At 42.0% G+C, this 27,031-nt stretch overlaps 1 protein-coding gene across 2 annotated transcripts in view; it reads right to left on the reverse strand.

The window, feature by feature from the left end:
- OSMR (oncostatin M receptor) overlaps positions 1-27,031 on the reverse strand; it is an 86,637-nt gene that overhangs the window by 23,936 nt on the left and 35,670 nt on the right. For both annotated transcript variants that reach the window (XM_077462827.1, XM_077462826.1), the window contains exons 5-9: positions 24,169-24,462; positions 19,114-19,243; positions 13,628-13,773; positions 9,138-9,268; positions 187-355 (exon numbers count right to left, since the gene is read on the reverse strand). In XM_077462827.1, the coding sequence (XP_077318953.1) occupies positions 187-355; positions 9,138-9,268; positions 13,628-13,773; positions 19,114-19,243; positions 24,169-24,462 (870 nt within the window). The remainder of the gene's footprint in view (positions 1-186; positions 356-9,137; positions 9,269-13,627; positions 13,774-19,113; positions 19,244-24,168; positions 24,463-27,031) is intronic.

Consider the following 27,031-nt stretch of genomic DNA (forward strand, 5'->3'; position numbering starts at 1 on the left):
AAGCAACTCCTTAAGCAACTCAAAGGAAAGTCAAAGCAACTCAGACACATCAGACAGCCAACCGCATTTGGCTTCCTTGTGAGTCTGAAAAATAAGCCTTTAAAGTAATTTATTCTTTTTTTTTATTTATTTTATAAATTGTATTTCTATACATTACTTTAAAATTTCCATATTTTGTTGTCATACCGGCTTCATGTGTCTGGATTACGACAGCGTCACTCCAGTTGCTCCACCCAGCTAATGATGACTCCGACATGCAGCGCACTCTCAGCTCATACCTAGTAAATGGCTTCAGTTTGGTGAGACTGACATTGTACATCTCCAGGGAGGGTTTCCCTTTCACTGTCACAATTACCTTTGAGGGAAAATAAAATGGACAATCATCATGTCAAAGGAAACAATAAACATTAGTGTTTCCAAAAATGACACTCCTATTTTGTGTAGCTGCGGGTGGGCTGAATCACCCACTTGGAGGTATTTTTATCCGCCAGCGGAATGAACATAAGTTCCTATCTTCACACACAATTACTGTATATTAATAGATGTAATTATTTTATATACACAGTGGGGTAAAAAAGTATTTAGTCAGCCACCAATTGTGCAAGTTCTCCCACTTAAAAAGATGAGAGAGGCCTGTAATTGTCATCCTAGGTATACCTCAACTATGAGAGACAAAATATGGAAACAAATCCAGACAATCACATTGTCTGATTTGGAAAGAATTTATTTGCAAATGATGGTGGAAAATAAGTATTTTGTCAATACTTTGTTATATATCCTTTGTTGGCAATGACAGAGGTCAAACGTTTTCTGTAAGTCTTCACAAGGTTGTCACTAGGGATGAGCCGAACACCCCCCTGTTCGGTTTGCACCAGAACCTGCGAACAGACCTAAACTTCGTGTGAACTTTAGAACCCTATTAAAGTCTATGGGACTCGAACGTTCACAATCTAAAGTGCTAATTTTAAAGGGTAATATGCAAGTTACTGTCCTAAAAAGTGTTTGGGGACCCGGGTCCTGCCCAGGGGACATGGATCAATGCAAAAAAAAGTTTTAAAACGGCCGTTTTTTAAGGAGCAGTGATTTTATGATTAAAGTGAAACAATAAAAGTGTAATATTCCTTTAAATTTCGTAGCTGGGGGGTATCTATAGTATGCCTGTGAAGGGGCGCATGTTTCTGGTGCTTAGAAATGTCCCTGCACAAAGTGTCATTTGTGCAGGAAAAAAAGTCTTTTAAAATCACTTGCGGCTAAATTGTCGGCTCCCCGTAATACAGAGAACATTCAATGAGTGTTCTCTGTATTAGCCGACAATTCATTCATTCATTGATAAAAAAAAAAAAAAACGTGGGGGTTCCCCTAAATTCAATTACCAGGTACCCAGGTTTCCGTTACATCAGAGGGGGCGGGGTCACCCACACATCACTGGGGAACCCCTGGCTCCCTTCACCAGCGTCAGAGGGGGCGGGGTCAGGTGACGGATGGCCCCGCCCTCCTAATATAAGAAACTTCAGCGTTGGGTTCTCCGCAGTGGAGACAGAAGACGGATGTATGGACAGCGCTGGACTGAGAGATCCCCAGTCGCTGGATATGATCATCCATCGCTGGACCCCGGAGATTCGTCGCTGGATAGCAAGAGTGGATTAGCACCGCTGGAATTTTTTTTTTTTTTTTTTTTTTTTTTTTTTTTTTTAACAAAGGAATTTTTCAAAAGTGTGTTTGTCTTATTTAACCATTTTTACACTTTCTTTGTGAAATGGTAGGGGTACTTTTGTACCCCCTTACCATTTCAAACAGGGGGGGGCGGGATCTGGGGGTCCCCTTGTTAAAGGGGGCTTCCAGATTCTGATAAGCCCCCTGCCCGCAGACCCTCACAACCACCGGCCAGGGTTGTGAGGATGAGGCCCTTGTCCTCATCAACATGGGGACAAGGTGCTTTGAGGGGTCACAGACCCCCAAAGCATCCTTCCAATGTTGAGGGTATGTGGCCTGGTATGGTTCAGGAGGGAGGGGGGGCGCTCTCGTCCCCCCCCTCTTTTCCTGCGGCCTGCCAGGTTGCGTGCTTGGATAAAGGGTCTGGTATGGATTTTTAGGGGGACCCCCACGTCAATTTTTTTTTTAATTTGATGCGGGGTTCCCCTTAATATCCATATCAGACCTGAAGGGCCTGGTAATTGAATTTAGGGGAACCCCCACGCTTTTTTTTTTTTTTTTTTTTAATCAATGAATGAATGAATTGTCAGCTAATACAGAGAACACTCATTGAATGTTCTCTGTATTACGGGGAGCCGACAATTTAGCCGCAAGTGATTTTAAAAGACTTTTTTTCCTGCACAAATGACACTTTGTGCAGGGACAGTTCTAAGCACCAGAAACATGCGCCCCTTCACAGGCATACTATAGATACCCCCCAGCTACGAAATTTAAAGGAATATTACACTTTTATTGTTTCACTTTAATCATTATTAAAATCACTGCTCCTGAAAAAACGGCAGTTTTTAAAACTTTTTTTTGCATTGATCCATGTCCCCTGGGGCAGGACCCGGGTCCCCAAACACTTTTTAGGACAGTAACCTGCATATTACCCTTTAAAATTAGCACTTTCGATTTTTCCCATAGACTTGTATAGGGTGTTCCGGCTTTTCGAATTTGCTGCGAACAGCCCAAATTGTTCACTGTTTGCTGAACAGGCAATGTTCGAGTCGAACATGAGTTAGACTCAAACTCGAAGCTCATCCCTAGTTGTCACATACTGTTGCTGGTATGTTGGCCCATTCCTCCATGCAGATCTCCTCTAGAGTATTGATGTATTGGGACTGTCGCTGGGCAACACGTCCTTTCAACTCCCTCCAAAGGTTTTCTATGGGGTTGAGATCTGGAGACGGGCTAGGCCACTCCGGGACCTTGAAATGCTTCTTACGAAACCACTGCTGCCTTGCCCGGACGGTGTGTTTGGAATCATTGTCATGCTGAAAGACCCAGCCATGTTTCATGTTCAATGCTTTTGCTGATGGGAGGAGGTTTGCATTCAAAATCTCACAATACATGGCCCCATTCATTCTTTCATGTACACGGATCAGTCGTCCTGTTCCCTTTGCAGAGAAACAGCCCCAAAGCATGATGTTGCCACCCCCATGCTTCACAGTAGGTATGGTGTTCTTTGGTTGCAACTCGGCATTCTCTCCCCTCCAAACACGACGAGTTGTGTTTCTACCAAACAGTTCTACTTTGGTTTCATCTGACCATATGACATTCTCCCACTCTTCTTCTGGATCATCCAAATGCTCTCCAGCAAACCTCAGACAGGCCAGCACATTTAATGGCTTAAGCAAGGGGACACATCTGGCACTGCAGGATCTGGCGGTGTAGTGTATTACTGATAGTAGCCTTTGTTACGTTGGTCCCAGCTCTCTGCAGGTCATTCACTAGGTCCCCCTGTGTGGTTCTGGGATTTTTGCTCACCGCTCTTGTGATCATTTTGACCCCACGGGTGAGATCTTGCGTGGAGCCCCAGATTGAGGGAGATTATCAGTGGTCTTGTAGGTCTTCCGTTTTCAAATTTTAGCTCCCACAGTTGATTTCTTCACCCCAAAGCTGCTTGTCTATTGCAAATTCAGTCTTCCCAGCCTGGTAAAGGTCTACAATTTTGTTTCTGGTGTCCTTCGACAGCTCTTTGGTCTTCACCACAGTGGAGTTTGGAGTGTGACTGTTTGAGGTTGTGGACAGGTGTCTTTTATACTGATAACAAGTTTAAACAGGTGCCATTAATACAGGTAATGAGTGGGGGACAGAGGAGCCTCTTACAAAATAAGATACAGGTCTGTGAGAGACAGAAATCTTGCTTGTTTGTAGGTGACCAAATACTTATTTTACACCATAATTTGCAAATAAATTCTTAAAAAAAAACAGACAATGTGAGTGTCTGGATTTGTTTCCACATTTTGTCTCTCATAGTTGAGGTATATCTATCATGACAATTACAGGCCTTTCTCATTTTTTTAATTGGGAGAACTTGCACAAATGGTGGCTGACTAAATACTTTTTTGCCCCACTGTGTGTGTGTGTGTGTGTGTGTGTGTGTGTGTATATATATATATATATATGCAACTATTTCTGTTGGCTAAAATAAGCCTCTAATATATATATTATTATCATCAAATGGTAAAGGAACTCCTTCCCCAAAACAAGGGGCAGGGAGTCTGACAAAAATGTGAGGGGCAGTGAACAAGGCTAATTGCCAAAACACGTCTGCTACTGTCTTTGTACTCACTGGTATGGCAAAAAAAAAAAATATGAGAGGTATATGGAGTTGCCCGCTGTCTTTTTCTGTTGGCTATAATGTCTTTTGGCAGATGGGAGGACACCACAGCTTTGGCACCCGGATTACAACTTCCAGATTTATACTAAGGCTCCAGTGCTCTGAGCGATGTATTCCTTGTGTTTGAAAAAATGTGAGGGGTGTACTCACTTTTGTGAGATACTGTATATTTAAAAAAAACAAATGGGTGTGTATGTGTATATATGTGTATATAGATATATATATCTATATATACACACACACACGCACACGGTATCTCACAAAAGTGAGTACACCCCTCATGCTTTTGTAAATTATACATCTTTTCATGTGACAACACTGAAGAAATGACACTTTGCTACAATGTAAAGTAGTGAGTGTGCAGCTTGAATAACAGTGTAAATTTGCTGTCCCCTCAAAATAACTCAACACACAGACATTAACCAGTTCCCGACTGGCTCACGCAGATATACTGCGGCACAATGGCTCTCCTATATGGTTACTTCCTTCCCTCTTTCGGCCACCAGAAGGCGCGCCACACGGCGGGGACCTGATACACGTATCTCCTCTCCTACTCTGTCCTATCACGATACAGTTAGAACACACTGAGGGAAGACACATTTAACCCCTTGATCGCAATGACGTAGTACCACTAAAAATCACAGATCGCCGCTATTACTAGTAAAACATTTTTTTTTTAAATGCCATATATCTTTCTCCTAGTTTGTAGACACTATAACTTTTACTCAAACCAATCAATATAGGCTTATTGTGATATTTTTGGTATAAAAAAAAAAATGTAGAAGAATATATATTGGCCTAAACTGCTGAAGATATGTGTTTTTTGAAAAAAAAATTGGGGGATATTTATTATAGCAAAAAGTAAAAAATATACTTTTTTTTTCAAAATTGTTAGTCTTTTTTTGTTTATAGCGCAAAAAATAAAAACCGCAGAGGTGATCAAATACCACCAAAAGAAAGCTCTATGGGGAAAAAGGATGCAAATTTCCTTTGGTTACAGCATTGCATGACTGCGCAATTGTTAGTTAAAGCGACGCACATTTAGTAAAAAGTGTTCTGGTCAGGAACGGGGTCAAATCTTTCAGGGCGGATGCGGTTAATGTCTAAACCGCTGGCAACACAAGTGAGTACACCCCTAAGTAAAAATGTCCAAATTGGGCCCAATTGGTTATTTTGCCTCCCTGGTGCCATGTGACTCGTTAGTGTTACAAGATCTCAGGTGTGTTAAATTTGGTGTTATCGCTCTCACTCTCTCATATTGGTCACTGGAAGTTCAACATGGCACCTCACATGGCAAAGATCTCTCTGAGGATCTGAAGAAATGAATTGTTGCTCTACATAAAGATGGCCTAGGCTATAAGAAGTTTGCCAAGACCCTAAAACTGAGCTGCAGCACGGTGGCAAAGACCATAATGGTTTAACAGGACAGGTTCCACTCAGAACAGGCCTCGCCATGGTCGACCAAAGAAGATGAGTGCACGTGCTAGCGTCCTATCCAGAGGTTGTCTTTGGGAAATAGACATATGAGTGCTCAGACCATATGCCACAAATTGATCTGCATGGCTGTTGTCCCAGAAGGAAGCCTCTTCTAAAGATGATGCACAAGAAAGTCCACAAACAGTTTGCCGAAAACAAGCAGACTAAAGACATGGATTACTGGAATCATGTCCTGTGGTCTGATAAGACCAAGATAAACTTATTTGCTTCAGATGGTGTCAAGCGTGTGTGGCAGCAACCAGGTGAGGAGTACAAGGAAGACAGTACAAAGTGTGTCTTGCCTACAGTCAAGCATGGTGGTGGGAGTGTCATGGTCTGGGGCTGCATGAGTGCTGCCAGCACTGGGGTGCTACAGTTTATTGAGGGAACCACAAATCCCAACATGTACTGTGACATACTGAAGCAGAGCATGATCCCCTCCCTTTGGTGACTGGGCCGCAGTATTCCAACATAACGACCCCAAACACACCTCCAAGATGACCACTGCCTAGATAAAGAAGCTGAGGATGAAGGTGATGGACTGGCCAAGCATGTCTCCAGACCTAAAACCTATTGAGCATCTGTGGGGCATCCTCAAACGGAAGGTGGAGGAGTGCAAGGTCTCTAACATCCACCAGCTTGGTGATGTCGTCATGGAGGAGTGGAAGAGGACTCCAGTGGCAACCTGTGAAGCTCTGGTGAAATCCATGCCCAAGAGGGTTAAGGCAGTGCTGCAAAATAATTGTCAATTTTGTTGCCAGCAGTTTAGACATTAATGGCTGTTTGTTGAGTTATTTTGAGGGGACAGCAAATTTACACTGTTATACAAGCTGTACACTCACTAGTTTACATTGTAGCAAAGTGTAATTTCTTCAGTGTTATCACATGAAAAGATAGAATAAAATATTTACAAAAATGTGAGGGGTGCCCTCACTTTTGTAAGATACAGTATTGACAGTATATAGTCTGGACTTTTACCATCTTGTTTGCAAACTTCTTCTGTTGGGAAAATAAGGAATATCAATTGACACTAGAGATCTATGTGTCCTATCTGGAGGATTCAAGCACATGTGTCATAGGAGATAGGACACTATAGTTGCTGATGCATTCCAGAACTCTCAAGGGATACTGTCCAGAGACAGTTTAAGGATTACATTCCACATGTGGAATTGCCAGTATTTACTGTACAACTTTGCCGACACCCTTCTTGGAAATGGGGGGGGGGGGGTCTGCCGTATGCCTTTCTTCGTTAATGTAAGGTTATACAAGGATGGCTTTGATCTTTTATATAAACCAGCTTTCAATTTCCTACATTTTTAATGGATTAAAGCACTGTATGGAATATACCACATGGACCCAGACTGGGGTTTACAAATCCCTTCACTAGAGGATGAATAGACGTTTGAAATGTGTAAATTTCAGTCTACCCATGGTAAACTGACAGTCTTGGAGGAATGTTTCATACACTTATATAACTAATTAATTATTATTGCACAGGATTTATATAGCGCTAACAGTTTACGCATCATTTTACAACTTGAGTGTAGACAGTAAAAATACCATACACTTTACTACCGTAGAAATCCGAGGGCCCTGCTCCTTAGAGCTTACAATCTAAGAGGGAAGGTCAAGTAATGAGAGCTCTTGACAATATTTCCAAGAAGGAGGATGCACCTCATTACATGTGAAAAAGTATTGACTAGAAGGGCCATTCACATTATATGCAGTTACCTGAATTTTCCCTCATTGAAAAACACAGGTAACTGAAATAGCGCATAACAATCAATAGTCTTCTAAAGCCGTGTTCAAAATGTACAGACTTTTCTCTGTGTGCGGGCAAGTCCGTTCATTTCAAAAGTCCGGCGGACTAGCACACAAACGGCCGGATTGTCAACTTTGAGCCAAAACTTCTTTCTAAGTCTTTTGGGGAAAAAAAGTCAGCCGGACACACGGGGGGATTGTCCGGCGGACTCTGGTCCGTGTGTACGAGGCATAAGTGTCATGTTCACACCAGATATGGGGTTTCTCTGCATTCCATAGCTGTGCGATTTTATGCAACATATTTGCATAACATCGCACAGCAATGCATGTAAACACATCAAAATGCAATACACTCTCACCCACAACAAGGAATAGGTGAGTGGAATTTTAAAAACTGAACATAAAAATGCATTGAAATGCGAATAAAAATGTTCAGAAATGCAATTGATTGCAGGAGCATTTTTAGGTGTGTTGTAGTGTGAATGGTCCCTTCCATGTGTTTTTATGTGCACATTTTCCTGCATAGTTCTTTTTTTTAAATGCATGTTTCCTCTGACCTAATTGTGGGTAAGAGGTGCATTGCGGTGCGTTAGTACACAATAAAGATATAATATATTTGTGATATAGTATATAGGCAACTTTTAGATTGTAAGCTCTCCTGAGTTGGGTAAAATGACAACCACCCCAACTGTGGTTGCAAAACATATGCAAATATGTTTGGAAGCCGATTTGCTTTGTCAAGGTCCCTAGAAGATAGTTTGGTCCTAACTCTAGGAGAATCTCCATATTGGAGCATATATAGTAATGGATAATAATATAAAATAATATATTAATGGATAATAAGTAAAATGGAACTCAGGTCTTTGAAAGAACGCAAATAAGCCAAGACTTTATTAACCAATGCTTTGGTGGGTCACTGCCCACCGCTTTCAAGGATTGTCACCCATTGAACTGTCGGTGAGCTTTGGATTTTTTTTTTATGCCCTTTCAATTACCTGTGTGAGTGCCCCGAGCTTTATGTTATGTTGTTGGACATCTCTAAGCCCCTGTACACACAGTCGGAGATTCTGCCAACCAAATCCATCGGATTTTGTCCGTCAGATATAGTCTGACGGATTGTGTCCGAAACTGTTGCATACACGCGGTCGAACTAAGTTGTCGAAAAATCCGATCTTTCAGAACGCGATGACGTAATTTCGTTACGATGGGACTACATTCAGGCTAGTAGCCAATAGCTTTGATGTAGGAATTTGATCTGAACATGCGTGGCACTTGGTCCGATCAAAATTCTCTACACATGATCGGAGTATGTCCGACTGGCCCAGTTGGTCGGGAAATATTTCCAACATGTTGGAAAATTGGGTCCGACGGAAATTCTGACGGAATCAGTCCGATGCATACCACACACAGTCGGATTATCCGACGACACGGTCCGATAAGACGCATTCCGACTGATTCTCCAACCGTGTGTACAAGGCTTTACAGTGTGCACCTAGCTTTTTCTTAGCTAAATATACATATACAGCTGCTGAATTGTTTAGGTTGGATAAAATAGCACAGCTTTAATTTATATTCCACTTACTGCGCTCTCCTTCAGATCAGTCTGACAACGCAGTACAAGAGATGAGTAGTCGGCATTCAAAGTCCAGACTAAGACAGCATCTGTTGCATTCACATATCTTGCCACTACATTTGTAGGAGTGATGGGGCGAACTGGTCATATGTAAAATGGAATAAACAAAAGAATAATGTAAATTATAATCTGAAAAACATACATGGTCATGTAATACTGTGAAAGCAAGAACAATAAGGCAGAAAAAAAAAACTATATATACAGTATCTCACAAAAGTGAGTACACCACTCACATTTTTGTAAATATTTTATTATATCTTTTCATGTGACAACACTGAAGAAATGACACTTTGCTACAATGTAAAGTAGTGAGTGTACAGCTTGTATAACAGTGTAAATTTGCTGTCCCTTCAAAATAACTCAACACACAGCCATTAATGACTAAACCGCTGGCAACAAAAGTGAGTACACCTCAAAGTGAAAATGTCCAAATTGGACCCAATTAGCCATTTTCCCTCCCCCGGTGTCATGTGACTCTTCAGTGTTACAAGGTCTCAGGTGTGAATGAGGAGCCAGTGTGTTAAATTTGGTGTTATCGTTCTCACTCTCTCATACTGGTCACTGGATGTTCAGCATGACAAAGAACTCTAAACTGTCGCTCTACATAAAGATGGCCTAGGCTACAAGAAGATTGCCAAGACCTTGAAACTGAGCTGCAGCACAGTGGGCAAGACCATACAGCGGTTTAACAGGACAGGTTCCACTCAGAACAGACCTCGCCATGGTTGACCGAAGAATGCTGAGTGCATGTGCTCAGCGTCATAGCCAGAGGTTGTCTTTGGGAAATAGACGTATAAGTGCTGCCAGCATTGTTGCAGACGTTGAATGGGGTGGGGGGTCAGCCTGTCAGTATTCAGACCATACGCTGCACATTGCATCAAATTGGTCTGCATGGCTGTCATCCCAGAAGGAAGCCCCTTTTAAAGAAGATGCACAAGAAAGTCAGCAAACAGTTTGCTGAAGACAAGCAGACTAAGGACATGGATTACTGGAACCATGTCCTGTGGTCTGATGAGACCAAGATAAACTTATTTGGTTCAGATGGTGTCAAGCGTGTGTGGCGGCAACCAGGTGAGAATTACAAAAACAAGTATGTCTTCCCTACAGTCAAGCATGGTGGTGGGAGTTTCATGGCATGGAGTGGCATGAGTGCTGCTGGCACTGGGGAGCTACAGTTCATTTACGCAACCATAAATGCCAACATGTACTGTGACATACAGAAGAAGAGCACGACCCCCTCCCTTCAGAGACTTGGACGCAGGGCAGTATTCCAACATGATAACAACCCCAAACACACCTCCAAGATGACCACTGCCTTGCTAAAGAAGCTGAGGGTAAAGGTGATGGACTGGCCAAGCATGTCTCCAGACCTAAACCCTATTGCGCACCTGTGGAGCATCCCCAATGGAAGGTGGAGGAGAGCAAGGTCTTCAACATCCACCAGCTCTGTGATGTCATCATGAAGGAGTGGAAGAGAACTTCAGTTATAATCTGTGAAGCTCTGGTGAACTCCATGCCCAAGAGGGTTAGGGCAATGCTGAAAAATAATGGTGGCCTCACAAAATATTTAAACTTTGGGCCCAATTTGGACCTTTTTAGGGGTGTACTCACTTTTTTTTGCCAGCGGTTTAGACATTAATGGCTGTTTGTTGAGTTATTTTGAGGGGACAGCAAATTTACACTGTTATACAAGCTGTACACTCACTACTTTACATTATAGCAAAGTATCATTTCCTTCAGTGTTGTCACATGAAAATATATAATAAAATATTTACAAAAATGTGAGGGGTGTACTCACTTTTGTGAGATACTGTGTGTGTGTGTATGTGTATATATACATATATATATATATACCGATCTTTGAAACAGCAGCACTCAGCCTTGGAAGGTGAGAGTTAGCACAATTAATCAGGTTCCGCTGTACTGCACAGGGGCTGACCAGGACAAAATTGACAGGAGGAGATAGCAGAGTGAGCAGAGGGATGACCCATTGGTGTAATGCTACCCCATCACTGTCCAGTCAGTGGGCTGCAAGCTGGGGATTTGTTTCTGACCAAGCAGTGTTGCAGTGGTTTTCTAGAACTGTGTGGAATCACAAGACTGGCCACACAGAATGATAAACCTTTGGCAGGTAAAACAGTTTCTTAAACTAAAAATTAAAACTTAGTAGAATCCCTCTTACTTGAGCATGTATCACTCCAGCACTGCCCTGTCTCCATATCCTGATACAATATTATCATGATTTATAGATTTGATTTTTGATTTATACAATTTTGCTGTACAATTTTATTTTAGATTTACCAAACTCATAATATGAGGCCAAACCTAAATGCTTTTAATTTGTATGCAATCAGGCAGGTCCTTGCACTACATATTTGAAGGTAAATCTAAAGGAATTTTTTCTAGCGGCGCTTTGCGGTTGTTTTTGCGGCCCTTTTTGGCCACTAGCGGGGTGCTTTTAAACCCTGCTAACAGCCGAAAAAGGGTTAAAAGTGCAGCGGCGCTTTGCCGGCACTTCGGTGGTGCTACCCATTGAATTTAATGGCCAGGGGAGGTTTAGGTGAATTAGCGGCTAAATCTAAGAAAATGCTAATTTTTACCATCAGCCTCTGAAGGCTTCTATTTCACCATCAGAAAGCCTCTATAACTACTAAACACCCTGGATTTATAAATATGTGCATTGCCTATAGCAGCCTGCCAGATCCCCGCTGCCCATTTTCCAATAGAAGGTATAAATTGCACAGAAGTCTCCAGCTAGAAGATGTGGGCAACAAAATATTTTTTCTACTATTTTTATAAATCGGCACTTTCTGTAATAATGACCAGGATTTCTCTCTGATCGCTCCGCTCTGGTCATCTGCTCCGCCACAAACCACAGAGTCAGAAGTATTCCATAGTAAATGGTTCTCTGCTGTGCTGCACACAAGGATGATTCACACTGAATCACCTCTTACCACTATCAGGGTAAGTCTGCTGTCCTGGCAGAATACTCTGTGTCCAGTTTTCACTCTCTGGGGTTGATTTACTAAAATAAGTAGCACTTTACAAGGGAGGTTACCCCGAACCACTTCCCGGCCACCGCACACGCCGATGTACATCGGCAGAATGGCACAGGTGTGAAAAAATGGTATCCATACGTCCCTTCTTACTCCTGGGCTAGCGGTCGCGCGCCTGCCAGGGGAGTCTGCCCTCAGGTCCCACAGACTCAATGTCTGCCGGTGGCCTGCAATTGCAATGAGGAGAGGCAGAATAGGTAAATGTAAACAAGGCATTTCCCTGTTTTGCCCAGTGACATGACAGGGATCTACTGCTCCCTATCATCAGGAGCAGTGATCTCTGTCAAGTCCTAGGTAGCCCTCCACCCCCCCTACAGTTAGAACATGCTTTAACCCCTTGATCGCCTCCTAGTGTTTAACCCCTTCCCTGCCAGTGACATTTACACAGTAATCAGTGGCTATTTCTAGCTGTGATTGCTGTATAAATGTCAATGGTCCCAAAATAGTTTCAAAAGTGTCTGATCTGTCCGCTGCAATGTTGCAGTCCCTATAAAAATCGCACATCGCTGCCATTGCTAATATTAAAAAAAAGAATAATAAAAATGCCATAAATCTATTCCCTATTTTGTAGATGCTATAACTTTTGCGCAAACCAATCAATATACACTATTTTTTTTTACTAAAAATATGTAGAATACATATCGACCTAAACTGGCAAAAAAAAATTTTTTGACATTTTTGGGGATATTTATTATAGAAAAAAGTAAAAAATATGGCTTTTTTTGGGGGGGGGACGGACCCCCAAAATCCATATCTTCTTTTTTTTTTTTTACATTTTGGCACGGGGGTCCCCTCTGAATACATACTAGACCCAAGGGCCTGGTGGTATGGACCTGGGGGGGACCCCACGCCATTTTTTTTTCTCGTTTTTTTTTTTTTTTTTTTTTTTTAGCTGACATTTTTCTTTTATATTCAGTGGGAAGTCAGCTGACAGCTGATGACTCATCAGTAGCTAAGGACGTGGCGGCTGGCTTCCCGACCCTCTCCTTGGCAACCAGCTAGATGCAGTGTAAACCCCCCCCCCCCAAATCGCTGTAAAAACGTGTATCCAAAAACGCGGCAAGCGCCACGAAAATCACTGCAGAAACGCTCAAAAGCAACATGCATAGATGTGAATCGAGCCTTAGTGAATGAAATGAAGCTCTGCTGACTTCCATCATCCAGTCATGTGCAAGCGAAAATATATTTTGTTTTTATTTTCTTTGCAGGTTACTGGGTATTCTTTGCAAAGTGAAACTTTCACTAAACTAAGCAAAGTTATTTGCCTTTAGTAAATCAAACCCCCCCCCCCCCCCATGTATTTTAATGAAAACCCATATAAGAGCGACACTGTGTAAATAAATAATGGCCATCTATGGATGAATAGTACTTTTACCAACTTACCTCTCTCTGCTAGATTCACAACAGCCTGTGAACTCTTCTCACCCAAGGTATTTGTAACGGTCAATGTAAAGTTATAGATTTGCTGGTTGTTTGCAATGGGCCAAGCACAATTCTGTCTGGAGCAAGAATCCGACCTTCCAGATAACCTTCATTAGGTAAGAAACAAACCATGAAACAGAATGAGTCTGAGTCCAATAAATGTTTATATCGACACGTGTGAATTATTTTATTAGATCATATCTTATCTTGTATAACTTCCTTTTGTCACCATCTGGCATACAGCGACAACTGTTATGAGCAGAGGTCATCATTAGTGAAAACCGCATGTCATAGTGATTACCAGATCCTGAGATATAAGCAGCGGAAGTCATTGTGGGGAAATAAATTCCACATTCCAGTCTTCTAACTTAACATTCAAATGACTCAACCACACAGGAAACACTCAAACTCTCATAAGAATATGGGTTTAAATACTTGGATGAAGCAGACCAAAAGCCATTATTCAAGTATAGATTCCTTGTGCTCCTTGCTCATGTAGAGGCAGCCAATCAGTGCACCTGCTGCACACTGATCCTGTTCCCTGCCGTGGCTTTGACCAAGAAGAGAAGTCATCTGGTGGCCAATACTAACATGAATCATGATTCTATGAGGTTACTATTTCAGTCAGGGGCATTGCTACACCCTAGCACCTACAGCTTGTGTCCTCAAAACTTCCACCGAGTCCCTTTGGTGTCCTTTGTGTTCTGCAATCTTGCCAAATATGATCCTGTAGTCATACTTCTAATTTTGCTGAATGTTGGGTCATATCTTCACTAACTGTACTTTACACCACAGTTCTTTAGACAATCTCAGTTCATCCACCCAATGCAACCATTGGGCAGGGGCACACCGGGTATTTTAGAATCCACAGTATATTATCTAGCAAATCCAGGGGCTCTGCTGCGTTCTTGGGCTTAGCTTTTGTTTCACACAGGGCCATTTTTAAGGCAAGGCAAAAGGGGCAGCTGCCCTGGGCCCTGTCGTTGTGGGGCCCAAAGCAGCTGCCTCAAACTTGCCAACTATCCTGGCTTAAATTTCCTCATCCCTTGAGGTTTAAGTCCTGTGCTGTGTCCCAATATCTCAGTGTGAAGTGCTGTTACTAATTCTGCCCAGTTCTGCACTATTGTTGTGTACAGATGACTCACCTGCAGACCCTGTGTTTACATGTAAATTACCGGCATTCATATGTATATTGCAGCCGCATTGATATGTATACCATGTCCCCCTGAGGTCATATCCACAGTAATCTCTAGCAAACCAATCAACAAGCAGAAATTATGTGCTGTAACCTCTACCAACTAATCAGTGAGCTGTAATGTGTGCTGTAAGCTCTAGCAACCAATCAGTGAGCGGTAATGATACACTGTAACCTCTGGCAACCAATCGCAATCGCTGCCTGATCTCATTCAGTAAACCGATTTTGAGTCTAGCTGCTATTTATTGTATGTCTCAGAGCAGGTGCGGAGCGAAACTGCATGGGGGGGGGCAATTAAAGTTTTGCCCAGGGTCCAATCAATATTAAAGACCGCCCTGGTTTCACATACTATAGTGCAAGCAGCACAATATTTAGGACACATAGGGATTGATTTAGTAAAGACAAATAGGCCTATTTGCCTTTACTAAACCAACCATTCAGTACACTGAGCTTTTAATGAGCTCTGCTTTACTCTGAGGTACCAGAGCAAAACTAGAGTAGTGCTACCCTTGCAAGGCCCGCTGTAACTGTCCACAGTTCTTTCCCTAGTCAGAGCAGGTAACGACGGCGCACAACAGCATCTCATCCACACAGGCTCAATGGCCAGTCTAGGGGTGTTTTTTTTGCACTTTATTGCTAAGTAACTATTAACTTGGGAAGACAGTAGGGTGTTAGATACTCAAAAATGCTTGGTGCACAGATTGCAGAGGACTCTTCTCTACCTTTTAAGCTGCAGCAGTACTATATCCTCCCCAGCTGTGGACCAGGAGGATTGCTGAATAGGTTTTAACAAAAAAGTGCAGAAATGGTCTAGCTTCTGGCAGCTGCAGGACCATTGAGTGCTACACATAAGGGGGGATTTTGGCTCTAATCACAGATCCTGGCAATGATCAACCCAGAGCTAGAACCTCTAGCAGAATAGTGCACTTTCCATTTCTGTACAAAGGAAAGTAGCCCCCCTTCCCTTGAGCTTCTGGATCCATCCCCACAAAGGGAGAAGAGAACCTCTGGGATTCCAGCCTATATAACAGTAACCCAGACACCATCTGGGCACACCTTGGCTAGGTCCTACTAAATATTCAGACCAGGAATTTGAATCCCTACACCCTAAACTGCAGAATCTTTTTCTAGAGATGAGGAGATAATCAAACTAGCAACCTGTGAAACAGACTGTTCTAAATAAATTACTGCTTCTGTGCCTGCAGTAGAAAGTAACACTAAATTTGCCAAACGGCTAACTGTAAGGGTGCTACACTAGCATGTGGCTGCCTAACGTCTTAGCAGGCAGCCATGTTTTTTTTTTTTTTTTTTTTTTTTTTTACAGATCATTGATTTTTGACTTGATTTCAGCCAGGAACATAGTTCAGATCTAGAAAGTCTTGGGGCACCCTTGGACACACGTAGGGTGAAAAGTTGCCATGATGAATAGAACTTGTCAGGTCACCTGAGTCCAGGTGACAGATGCACACCGTTGGAGTCAGGAGTGTACCACTATGGTAGTGGACCCTACGACTGACTGCTGCGGATGGAACTCTGGGTGGGTCAGGAAGGCAGGTCTACTGGAGCACCAACATGGATCCCACTAGGAGCTAGAACATAAGATTCCCCAAGGGCGCGGAGTCTAAGAGCCAGCAGGTGTTCACCAGAGCCTCTAGTAGTGAAGATGGACTGCGCTGCAACTGACTCCAGGTCACGGCCCCCAGGGTCTCCCAGCTCACGCTCATGGTAGGCTACATGAGGACAGAGAGGGAGCAGCAGCCCAGGACTACAAGGGATAGTAAGGAGATAAGCCAAAGGTCAAGGCGACTAGCAGACAAAGAGAGACAGAGAACACAGCAAAAGGTCAGGGTCACAAGCAAACAGGGATAGTCAAGAACAAGCCAAGATTGGTAAACAGGATCAGATGTAGGACACAGAGCAATGAGCACACGGAAGCCAAATCACACAATATTGATCAGCAGAGCTGGCTTGCAGTGCACAGGTTAATATTGAGTTCCCTGATAGGGGCTGGGGTGGAGCCATGCTTTGAGAAGAGATTACTTAAGCCCCATACACAATATCAGATTATCTGCCGAGTTTTTCCTTCAGATTTACCAAAACCATGTAGTAGAAGGGCCTGCCTGATTGCATACACATTGAAACTCCTAAGGTTTGTCCTCATATTATATGGTTTTGGTAAATCTGAAGGAAAAACTCAGCAGATAATCTGATAGTGTGTATGGGGCTTTAAGCAGCCAGGTGCGAGTGGCTAGCCTCTTAATCTGATCACATGGAGAGGTAAGTTGACAGACAAACATTACTGCATAACCATAACAGAACTCATGTCTAAACGTGCAGTTCATTATTTTCCAAATCAAAATGTATAATTTTCTTCATTATTTGGGAGTTTTGATGTATCCGGATTTCCAAATTACAATAGTAACAAATTTAAATGAATCCGAAGTAACAAAATGAAAATTTTGGCCGAAATTCAGATAGCAATCGAATTTAAATAGTTTTTGAATCAAATTTTAATAGTTTTCAAATCAAATACAAATTGGAATTTCAGAAGAGAATAAAATAGGATAGGGATAGAATAAAAAATAAAGGAATAGGATAGAAAATAAAATAATAGAATGTAAAAAAAAAAAAACAGAATAAAATAGAATAGAAAATAAAGAAAAACAATATAATAAAAAAATAGAATAGATTAAAATAGAATATAACAATCTTCTGAAATTTGAATTTAAATTCTTAAATGAATTTAAACATTTAGAATATAATAAAGTAAAACAGAATAGAAAATAAAGGAAAAGAATAGAATTAAAAAAAATAATAGAATAGATTAAAATAGAATATAACCATCTTCTGAAATTTGAATTTAATTTTTTTAATGAATTAAATTTTTTTTTAGATGAATTTAAAGAATAGAGAAGAATAGAATAGAAAATAAAATAGAATATAACCTTCTGAAAATCGAATTTTGAATAGAATAAATTCAAATTTCAATAAAATAGAAAAGAATAGGTTAGAATAGAAAATAAAAGAATAGAACAGTATAAAATGGAAAATAACAATCTTCCAGAATTTAAATTTTGGATAGAATAAATTTTAATAGAATAAGATAGAAAAGAATAGAATTGAAAATTAAATTTCTCGGCTGCTATCAGGGGAAGGGGGGGGGGGTAAAAGTGCCCTGCTACCGGCCGAATAGCGACGTGAAATTGGCGGTAAAGCGCCGCTAAAAATAGCAGCGTTTTCCCGCTGACGCCGCCCCAGTGTGAAAGGGGTCTTGGTACAATTTTCTACCTTTACATATATTGTCCAGAAAAGCACAAGCAGTTAGCAGGAAGTTGTAGCTGCAGGACTAAGACAGGGGCACATGACTGGAGACCTTGGGCCAGTACCCCAGGTGACAGGTTCGTGAACACTCCTGATTTCAGTCTCTTGTAATTCCCTGTACAGCAGTATGCAAACTAGGAGAAGGGAAGCACAATGGGCCAATCAGGTCTCCTCTGCCTGTTGCACATGGTGGGGCAGGAAGAAAACCTAGCCATGTTGTCTAACTGCAGTAAAAAAAAGCATCAGGTGTATTTTATCAGTATATTCAGAAATGTGCCTGTAGTTCAGTTTTAAAATGTATCTGCTGTATATAAGGTGTTCTAGATGCTCCAGCGCCCACCCAGGAGTTTTTTGGTGCCAGTGCTGCTCTGTGCTGAGGTGGGTCCGGCATGACAAACATATGACTGCCGTATAGGCTAGATATTTGTAAATATTATGTAAAATATATTGTAAATGATGTTGTCTCTCTTCAGATGAGTGCTGTATGCTTTTCATGAGCCCTTTCGAAGCAAATTGGCGAAACACGTTGGCACATGAAGATTTACCATATCAGCATTTAATTTTTGGTGTATGATTCTATACAGTGAACTCTGCATGCACTGTTTGTGTTTGTTTTTGTTTTTACTCATTCAGATACGTATATGTTGTATGATCTTTTTAATAATTGTTACCCAATAAATTGTATTTTTATAAAATATCAAGCTCCTTGTCTGGCCTGTACAGTCCGATTATCTATTTTGCTTCTCTCTTCCCTATGTATATTATACATTTAGATAAATGGTTAAAAAAATTGACAGCCCAGCTACTGTATAGGTTACCCCCCATAGAATGGCACCCTTGGTTATCACATGGGTAGCACATAGCTAAGCCTAATTCCATTAAATTCCCCCAACCCCAACACTCCCTCTTCCCCATATTCTCTGCAATTTACCATTCATGCAATTTGTATTTTTCAGCAAGGTGTCCATAGAAGTTATGAATAGGCCCGGGCGTCCAGGTGCAGTGTAAGCTCTGCAAGTCATTTGTTTCACAGGAAAAATTCTTTGGCTCATCAGGTGGTCCTGTAAGATTGATAAAAAAGCACATGCAGGTTAGATTGCACAGTGTGCTGATAAAATTGACTTTACTTATTGCACATATGTATTTATTAAACATAATTCAATGTATTTTAAATTCAGCTAATGTAAGTACTGGAATCCTTATTGATATGTATTGTAATCCGACATTGGCATCTTTTGATCCTCTGTACAGCAGCACTTGAAGCTATTAAACCTCTGCTGCCAAGAGAAAATGCTGAAACAATGAAGGAGCAGACTGATGGCCCATCATTGATAAAGTTTATTCCCTGTCCAGTCAGCAGTGGGGCTGGGATATTGACCATTCCATGCTGTCTGAGACTAGGTATGTGTGCTTAGGGCAGGGGTCTCAAACTGGCGGCCCTCCAGCTGTTGTGAAACTAAGAAACTAAGTCCCATAAGGCATTGCAAGGCTGACAGTTACAAGCATGACTCGCCCAGGCAGAGGCATTGTGGGACTTAGTTTTGCAACAGTTGGAGGGTCTCCAGTTTGAGATCCCTGGCTTAGGGCATTCGGCTTGAATAAACATGACCGTTTTTGCACCAGCCACATCCTTACCAACCAGTGACATCATTTGCCATTCTTTTACATGGCTGGGAATCCCCAGCAACATAAGCAAGGGAGTTGGATAGGGGGTGACATCATTGCCTAAATATGGCCGCCTGTTTGGGGAGCTGTTATTCTACAAGAGGCTGTTGTCTTAGGGTTCGTCAGATTTTGTTTTGTTTTGGCAAGTGTAGTTCATTGTGATTGACAAGGATCTAGATCCCTGGACAACGTGACTGATGATGGATTTATATTGTGGAACCTTTTTTTTCCCGTCAAGGTAAGAAACTGCGTTTGTGTTTTTATTTGTTACATATGTGTTTAGGTAAAGACTTGGAATGCCGCTCAAAGCTGGAGGATAACAGGTGTCCCTGCAAGAGTGGAAGCAGGCATCATAACACTATTCCAGAAGCATAGACATGTACGGGGTAAGACGCCACTTAAATCCAACCTCTGTGACCAAGCCCTGGTGGGCGGGCGAAGCGCATCATGGATGTGTTGCCAGTAGAGTTGCCACCTCATCCCTTTAAACCCGAACACACATGAATTACACAGGTTCTGAGGCTCATTAAAGGCACCAAGTGAGTTTAATTACCACCTTAATCAGCCACAGAAACTGTGTAATTAATATGTGTCTGGGTTTAAAGGGATGAGGTGGCAACCCTAGTTGCCAGAGCAGTGCTGGCTGAGGCCATACATAGTCATATCAACATTTGAAGCACCGGGTCGGTTTTGAGCAGTGTCTTACCCCGTACATGTTGTATGTTACATTTTCTTTTGTAAATGAGTTAAGAGTACTATGTACTCCTTACTCATTCTCATTGAGAGCCCCCCTTATTTTTAAAGGGGGGTTCTAGATTCTGATAAGCTCCCTGCCTGCAGACCCCCACCACCTTTGGACCAGGGTTGTGGCTAAATGTGAATGTAAAGGAAAAAATGGTATTACAAAAAATAAAACAAACTTGTCATACTTAACTGATCTATGCAGTGGTTTTGCACAGAACAGCCCTGATCCGCCCCTTCTCGGGTCCCCTGACGGTGCTCTGGGCCTCCCAGCCTTGCCGAGTGCCTCCATATGAAGCCTCTTGCTGTAGGAGCACTCTTGTGTGCTCGCTCCCAAGCTGCCTCTCTGCATCCCTTCGCTCCTGCCTCACTGGCTGTGATTGACAGCAGCGAGAGCCAATGGCTCCTGTTGCTGCACCTCAGTCAATCTGGAGAGAGAGACCCGGGAGAGCTTCACATCATGCATAGCATGCATAAAGGTAAAAAATCTTCAGCATTTACAACCACTTTAAGAGGTCCTTATCCTCATCAACATACAGTGCCCCCCCCCCCCCCCCCACACAAGTTATATACCGGACTGTTTGGGTCTGCTTTGGGTTTTAATGGGGAACCTTAAGCAAAAAAAAAATGCATGAAGTCCCCCAAAAATCCACACGCTTATCCCAGCATGTAGGACATAAAAAGAGAGGATGAGGACAAGCCCCCCTCTCCTCCTTAATAATACCAGTCCTTATCTATCTTGCTGGTGGAAGGGGAGGGGGGAATGCCCCAGGAAAAGCAAATTTTCCTCATGTTGATGAGAATACCATCCTCTTCTGCACAACTCTGGACAAGTGGTCATAGGGGTCTCCCAGTGAGTGGCTTATTGAAATCTGGAAGCCCCCTTTAACAGTAAAGGTGCCTCCAGATACTGTCTCCCACTATGAATAAGTAAGTACATAGTAACCCTACTCAGTCACAAAAACAGCCCCACAATGTGCATTCATCATCAATCCATCATCAATCACATCATCCAGTGATCTAGATCCATGTTAATCACGATGCCCAAAGCCCACGACCTACTGAAAGAAAAAAATGTATGGTCTGCTGACACACGTCTGATTCCAATCTTTACTCTCCTGCTACTGACAACTCTGGTGAATGACAGCTGATATAATCTAAGGGGTGAGGCCTCCTGAGTGAAGTCATTACCAGTGATGTCACAGGGATCCTCATGACAGAACTTTCAGGCAGTAAAATGTTAAGGACATATTTGCCAGATCTGAGATTGGCACTTCAAATCAGAAGTGCAGCAGACAAGTGAAGGCTGCAATATAGTGATGAAGATATTTGCCAGCACACCATGGATTGACAAGGAAGCGTCCAAACTGATTTTTTTATTGCATGATCAATTCATAGAGCAGTGCAACATTTCAGAGCTACGTAGGGCCCCTTCGTCAGGCATGTCATAAGTGTAGGGTAACAGTGTACAATATCTAAATAATCACCAACCAATCAGAAAGAGGCAATCAAAGGATCACCCACCCCATGATAGGTGTGACGTCATAAATCCCACCAAAAGCAAGTAAACATAAGCGGACATCTAAAGCTTATGTCAAAACAAAAACAAGAATTGCTAGATCCCATAATAACATGGCTACTAACCTGTGCACATTGTCTGGCAAGATCACACTGTGCAAATCGAGCCACAGTCATGATAGGTACGTTGTGCAGGCACATCTGGCAGCGGCTCCTGATCTGTGCTTGGATCAGTGTCGGTGCTGCGATCCGAGTTTGCCTGGCAACCGATCGTATCCAATCATAGAAAAGACCATCGGCCATGCATGCGCGGTGTGGTCGGCGATCTCCTAGCACCAGGGGACGATGCCGGTGTTCTGTCAAAATAGCCAACTCGTCAGAAACTCCAGCTACTTAAATTCTGGTTTCTTTAAACCAGGGGTCTCAAACTGGCGCTCCTCCAGCTCTTGCAAAACTACAAGTCCCATCATGCCTATGCCTGTGGGAGTCATGCTTGTAACTGTCAGCTATGCAATGCCTCGTGGGACTTGTAGTTTTGCAACAGCTGGAGGGCCGCCAGTTTGAGACCCCTGCTTTAAACCATCAGTAATTGGAGATTTTGACATATTGCTGTTTTGACACACCAGTTGTGTTTGGACACAACAACACCGGCAACTGAATACAGTCTGGTACAGGAAGATTTAGCTGTTTTGACAGCACATTGGCTAATGAGGACAAAGTATTTGGTTAATACTAGCCAACAAAATGGCCACCTCTGAGGTGGTGACAACTTTGTCCTCATTAGCCAATGTGCTGTCAAAACAGCTAAATCTTCCTGTACCAGACTGCATTCAGTTGCCGGTGTTGTGTCCAAACACAACTGGTGTGTCGAAACAGCAATTTGTCAAAATCTCCAAATACTGATGGTTTAAGGAAACCGGAAGTAATGTGGTTGGAGTTTCTGACGAATTAGCTAATTTGAAAGAACACCTGGCTGGGGCCACCGATGCCATGGGAATGCATGGCATCAGGCTGCTCCACCTCCGAGGCAAATCCCAACCAGTCAAAGTCAGGGGGAGTAGAAGGAACACTGAAGGAGTAAAGTGTGAGTGCATAGAAGGAAACAAAACTGCCAGAGAGGGAGTACATACAGAGGAAAGAGACAAAGAAGAAAAAGGAGGAGAAAAAGGGAAGATAAGGACTAAGGAGTAATGGAAGACACAAAACATAAACATAGCAAAGTATTGAAAAAAGGGGGGAGAGGGGATTTAGATATAAAGATATGGGGAGTCCCAAACAACAAAAAAATAAAGATATAAATGCAAAAATAACAAATGAAAAAAGAAGAAATACAAGAAAATGGAGAAAAAAAAATATAATATGAAAAGGAAATGACCGAAGTGTAAGATATAAGAAGTAAAAAGAGAAATAGAAATAAAAATAAATCTAAAAAATAAATAAAATAAAACAAAATAAATTAAATAAAAAAAAAAGAATGAAGGGGCCCTACGTGGCTCTAAAATGTTGCACTTCTCTGTGAGGTGATCATGCATTAAAAAAATCTGTTTGGACACTACCTTGTCAATCCATGGTGTGCTGGCAAATATCTTTCTGGTGACTTTCTGAATGAGTTTCCAGCTGGTTGTTGCTGCAGCACCCAAATCTTTTAGAGCTTTATCCAGGAATATGTGCGATGGGAGCATGGAATATTACTTGCAATACATCATGACCAGTGGTGGCTCACTAATTAGGCAAATTAGGCGATTGCCTAAGGCCCCACAGTCACAGGGGCCTCGTGGCCCCCTAATTTGCCTCTGATCAATCACTGATGTTGTCAAGGTCTCATCCAGGTCCGGTGGTAGCAAGTGCCGGGAGCGGGACAGTAGAGGTCGATAGGGAGTGGCAGCGGTTGGATGACAGCACCCGGCTCCAAGGCATGCGGACCTCTCCGCACGTGCCTCCTTTTTTCCCATTATGGGCGTGATTGGGGCCTCATGTGTAAGTTTTGCCTAAGGCCTCACAAAACCTAGAGCCGCCTCTGATCAGGACTTCATAGAGCACATAGAGTTCATAGTACACTTACTGCTAACAATGAGGACGGTTCCATTATGTCTTTTTCTGCCCATAGAGTCCTCATAGAGTCGGCAGATAACATTGTCTCCATCCGAGCGAGTCATTGATGCATTTTTCACCGTAATCACAAAACTCTCTGTTTTCATCCGTTCTGACTGGCTCTGATACTGTTTCATCTTATAGGTCATCTCCTTGACTTTCTCGGAAAGGCTGGGCAAGCAGCAAAAACTAACTTCAGAACCCTCCAAAACAATTTTCTCATGGGGATATATTACTATGTTCTTTCTGTTCTCTCCGTTCTTTCCTGGGAAAATAAGGGGGTGACATACGATGTAAAATTTAGACCACTCCTATTCAAAAGTGTATTTGAAAACAATAATATAAGACAGTTCAAAGGAAGAATTGTAAATGTGTCCAGGACTGTAGGGGCATGTCAAAAAAAAGATCTGTAAATCAAAAGTGATAGGCAGATATAGTTTTAAGGGTAAACCTTGGCTTCATCTGTAGAAATAATGTCTTGTTAAAAAAAAACTCAGATTTATTACCATTTACTTATATGTTCTCTTCAGTATTCAAATAATTACTGTTTTTTTATTTGTAGGATCTGTTTTTAAATTCGAATATGCCCCTTTTTTGGCTATCTGTTGGTCAATTTTGGCATTATAGAGTTATCTCTATCTATAATAACAATACTCCACACTATGTTAGCGGTTTAATTATAAGTAATCAAAATTGTTAATAAAAAAATAAAATAATAAATAATAAAATGATCAACATAATTATTAAAAATGAGTCCTTTCTTTGACAATACTAGTCTTTCCCGCTCTGTGTTGGATAAATGACTATGCTTACAATTATAGCATGCTTTTCATTTCTATCACCAATTCAACTCCAAATGTAATGAGGCTTTTTTTTTCAATCTGTTAATAAACTCTATTTTCTTGTGTAAAAGTTCAGGGGTTTCTTAAATTAGTGTATTCTACACTTTATGTAGTCTACATTTACGGTTGTTGCCATAGAAAGTATGTTTTCAGGGTGTCTCCTTATGAATTTATTAGATACTCGGGAGACAGAAAATTTTAAACCTTTTCTAAATGTCTTCCTACTATTCTCCATTAGTACTCTACTGTTTATATTATATACTTTAATGGGGCCTTTTTTTCTTATGTTATCATTTTTGTCATTTTAATACTATTTTATTCTTAAAAATTTAATTGATACAGTCACAAACATACATTCATGACTGTGCCATGACTAATGCCGCGTACACACGGGCGGACTGTATGGCGTACTTAGTCCGTCGAAACACATTTCAGCGGACAGTTCGCTCGTGTGTGGGCTTCAGCGGACTTTTTCAGCGTGCAGTCTGGCGTACTAAGTATTTCGGATTTTTCGAAATTCTGTCCGTTGTACTTTGGTTTCAGCGGACAATCCGCTCGTCAGTAGGCTAGTTCGACGGACTAAGAATGGCGCATGCCCAGAAAGGATTTACATGGCGGAAGGGTGCTTTGCTGTGTATTCAACTTCCTATTTCTAGTCCCGTTGTACGTGCTGTACACGTCATCGTGCAAGCTTTCGAAGGACTGTTTGTGCATCCGTGTGTGGTCAAGTCCGTTCAGTCGAAAGTATGACGGACTGTCCGTCGGATTGTATGACGGACTAAGTATGCCATACAGTCCGCTCGTGTGTACGCGGCATTAAAATAATACATTAATTAAAGTGGTCCTAAAGACTCAAGGTTTGTTTACCTTCTTGCATTCTATGCATTAAGGTTAAAAAAACCTTCTGTGTCTCGGACTCACCCCCTCACCCGCCTTATACGTAGCTGAACCCTATCGTGATCCAGCACTGTGCATGAGAGCTGTAGCTGTCCTGACTTTGTCCCTCCTCCCTGGGCAGATCAACAGCAGCCATTGGCTCCTGCTCCTGTCAATCCACTACAGTGAAGAGGGAGTTGGGCGGGGGGCCGAGTCCCGCTGTCTGTCAATGGATGCAGGAGCGGAGCTCGAGGATGAGCTTGCACGAGTACCCCCATGGGAATCGGTTTTCTATTGGGGGCACCAGCAAGAGAGGAGGAGCCAGGCGCACCGGCGGGGGACCAGAAAAGAGGAGGATTGGGGCAGCTCTGAGGGAGCAATTAAGTATAGACATGTTTGTTATTTAAAAAAATAAATTCATTTACAACCACTTTAAATAAATATTACAAAAGTGTATTATAAAAAAGCTTGAAACAGCTGTATACATAGCTACATAGTTAGTCAGGCTGAAACCCCAGGTAAAGCGTGCTCCAATTTGCTACAGCAGGGGAAAGAATTCCTTCCTGATCCCTGAGAGGCAATTGGATTTTCCCTGGATCATCTTTACCTATAAATGTTAGTATCCAGTTATATTATGTACATTTAGGAAAGAATCCAGGCTTTTTTTTGAAGCAATCTACTGAGCTGGCCAGAACCACCTCTAGAGGGAGTCTATTCCACATTTTCACAGCTCTTACTGTGAAGAAACCTTTCTGTATTGGAGATGAAATATTTTTTCCTCTAGATGTAAAGCGTGCCCCCTTGTCCTCTGTGCAATAACTCAACGCCAAGTTCACTCTATGGACCCCTTATCTATTTGTACATGTTGATCATATCCCCCCTTAATCTCCTCTTCTCACAAGAGACTAAATTCAGTTCCTCTAATCTTTCCTCATAGCTGAGCTCCTCCATGCCTCTTATCAGTTTGGTTGTCCTTCTCGGCACTTACTCCAGTTCCCTGATATGCTTTTTGAGAACTGGTGCCCAAAACTGAACTTCATATTCCAGATGAGGTCTTACTAATGATTTGTACAGGGGCAAAATGATATCTCTCTGGGTTCCATACCTCTCTTAATA

The sequence above is a fragment of the Lithobates pipiens genome, unplaced genomic scaffold (genome assembly GCF_037356315.1).
Source record: "Lithobates pipiens isolate NorthernLeopardFrog02 unplaced genomic scaffold, aLitPip1_a1.2 Scaffold_3, whole genome shotgun sequence".
NCBI classification, from domain to species: Eukaryota; Metazoa; Chordata; class Amphibia; order Anura; family Ranidae; genus Lithobates; species Lithobates pipiens.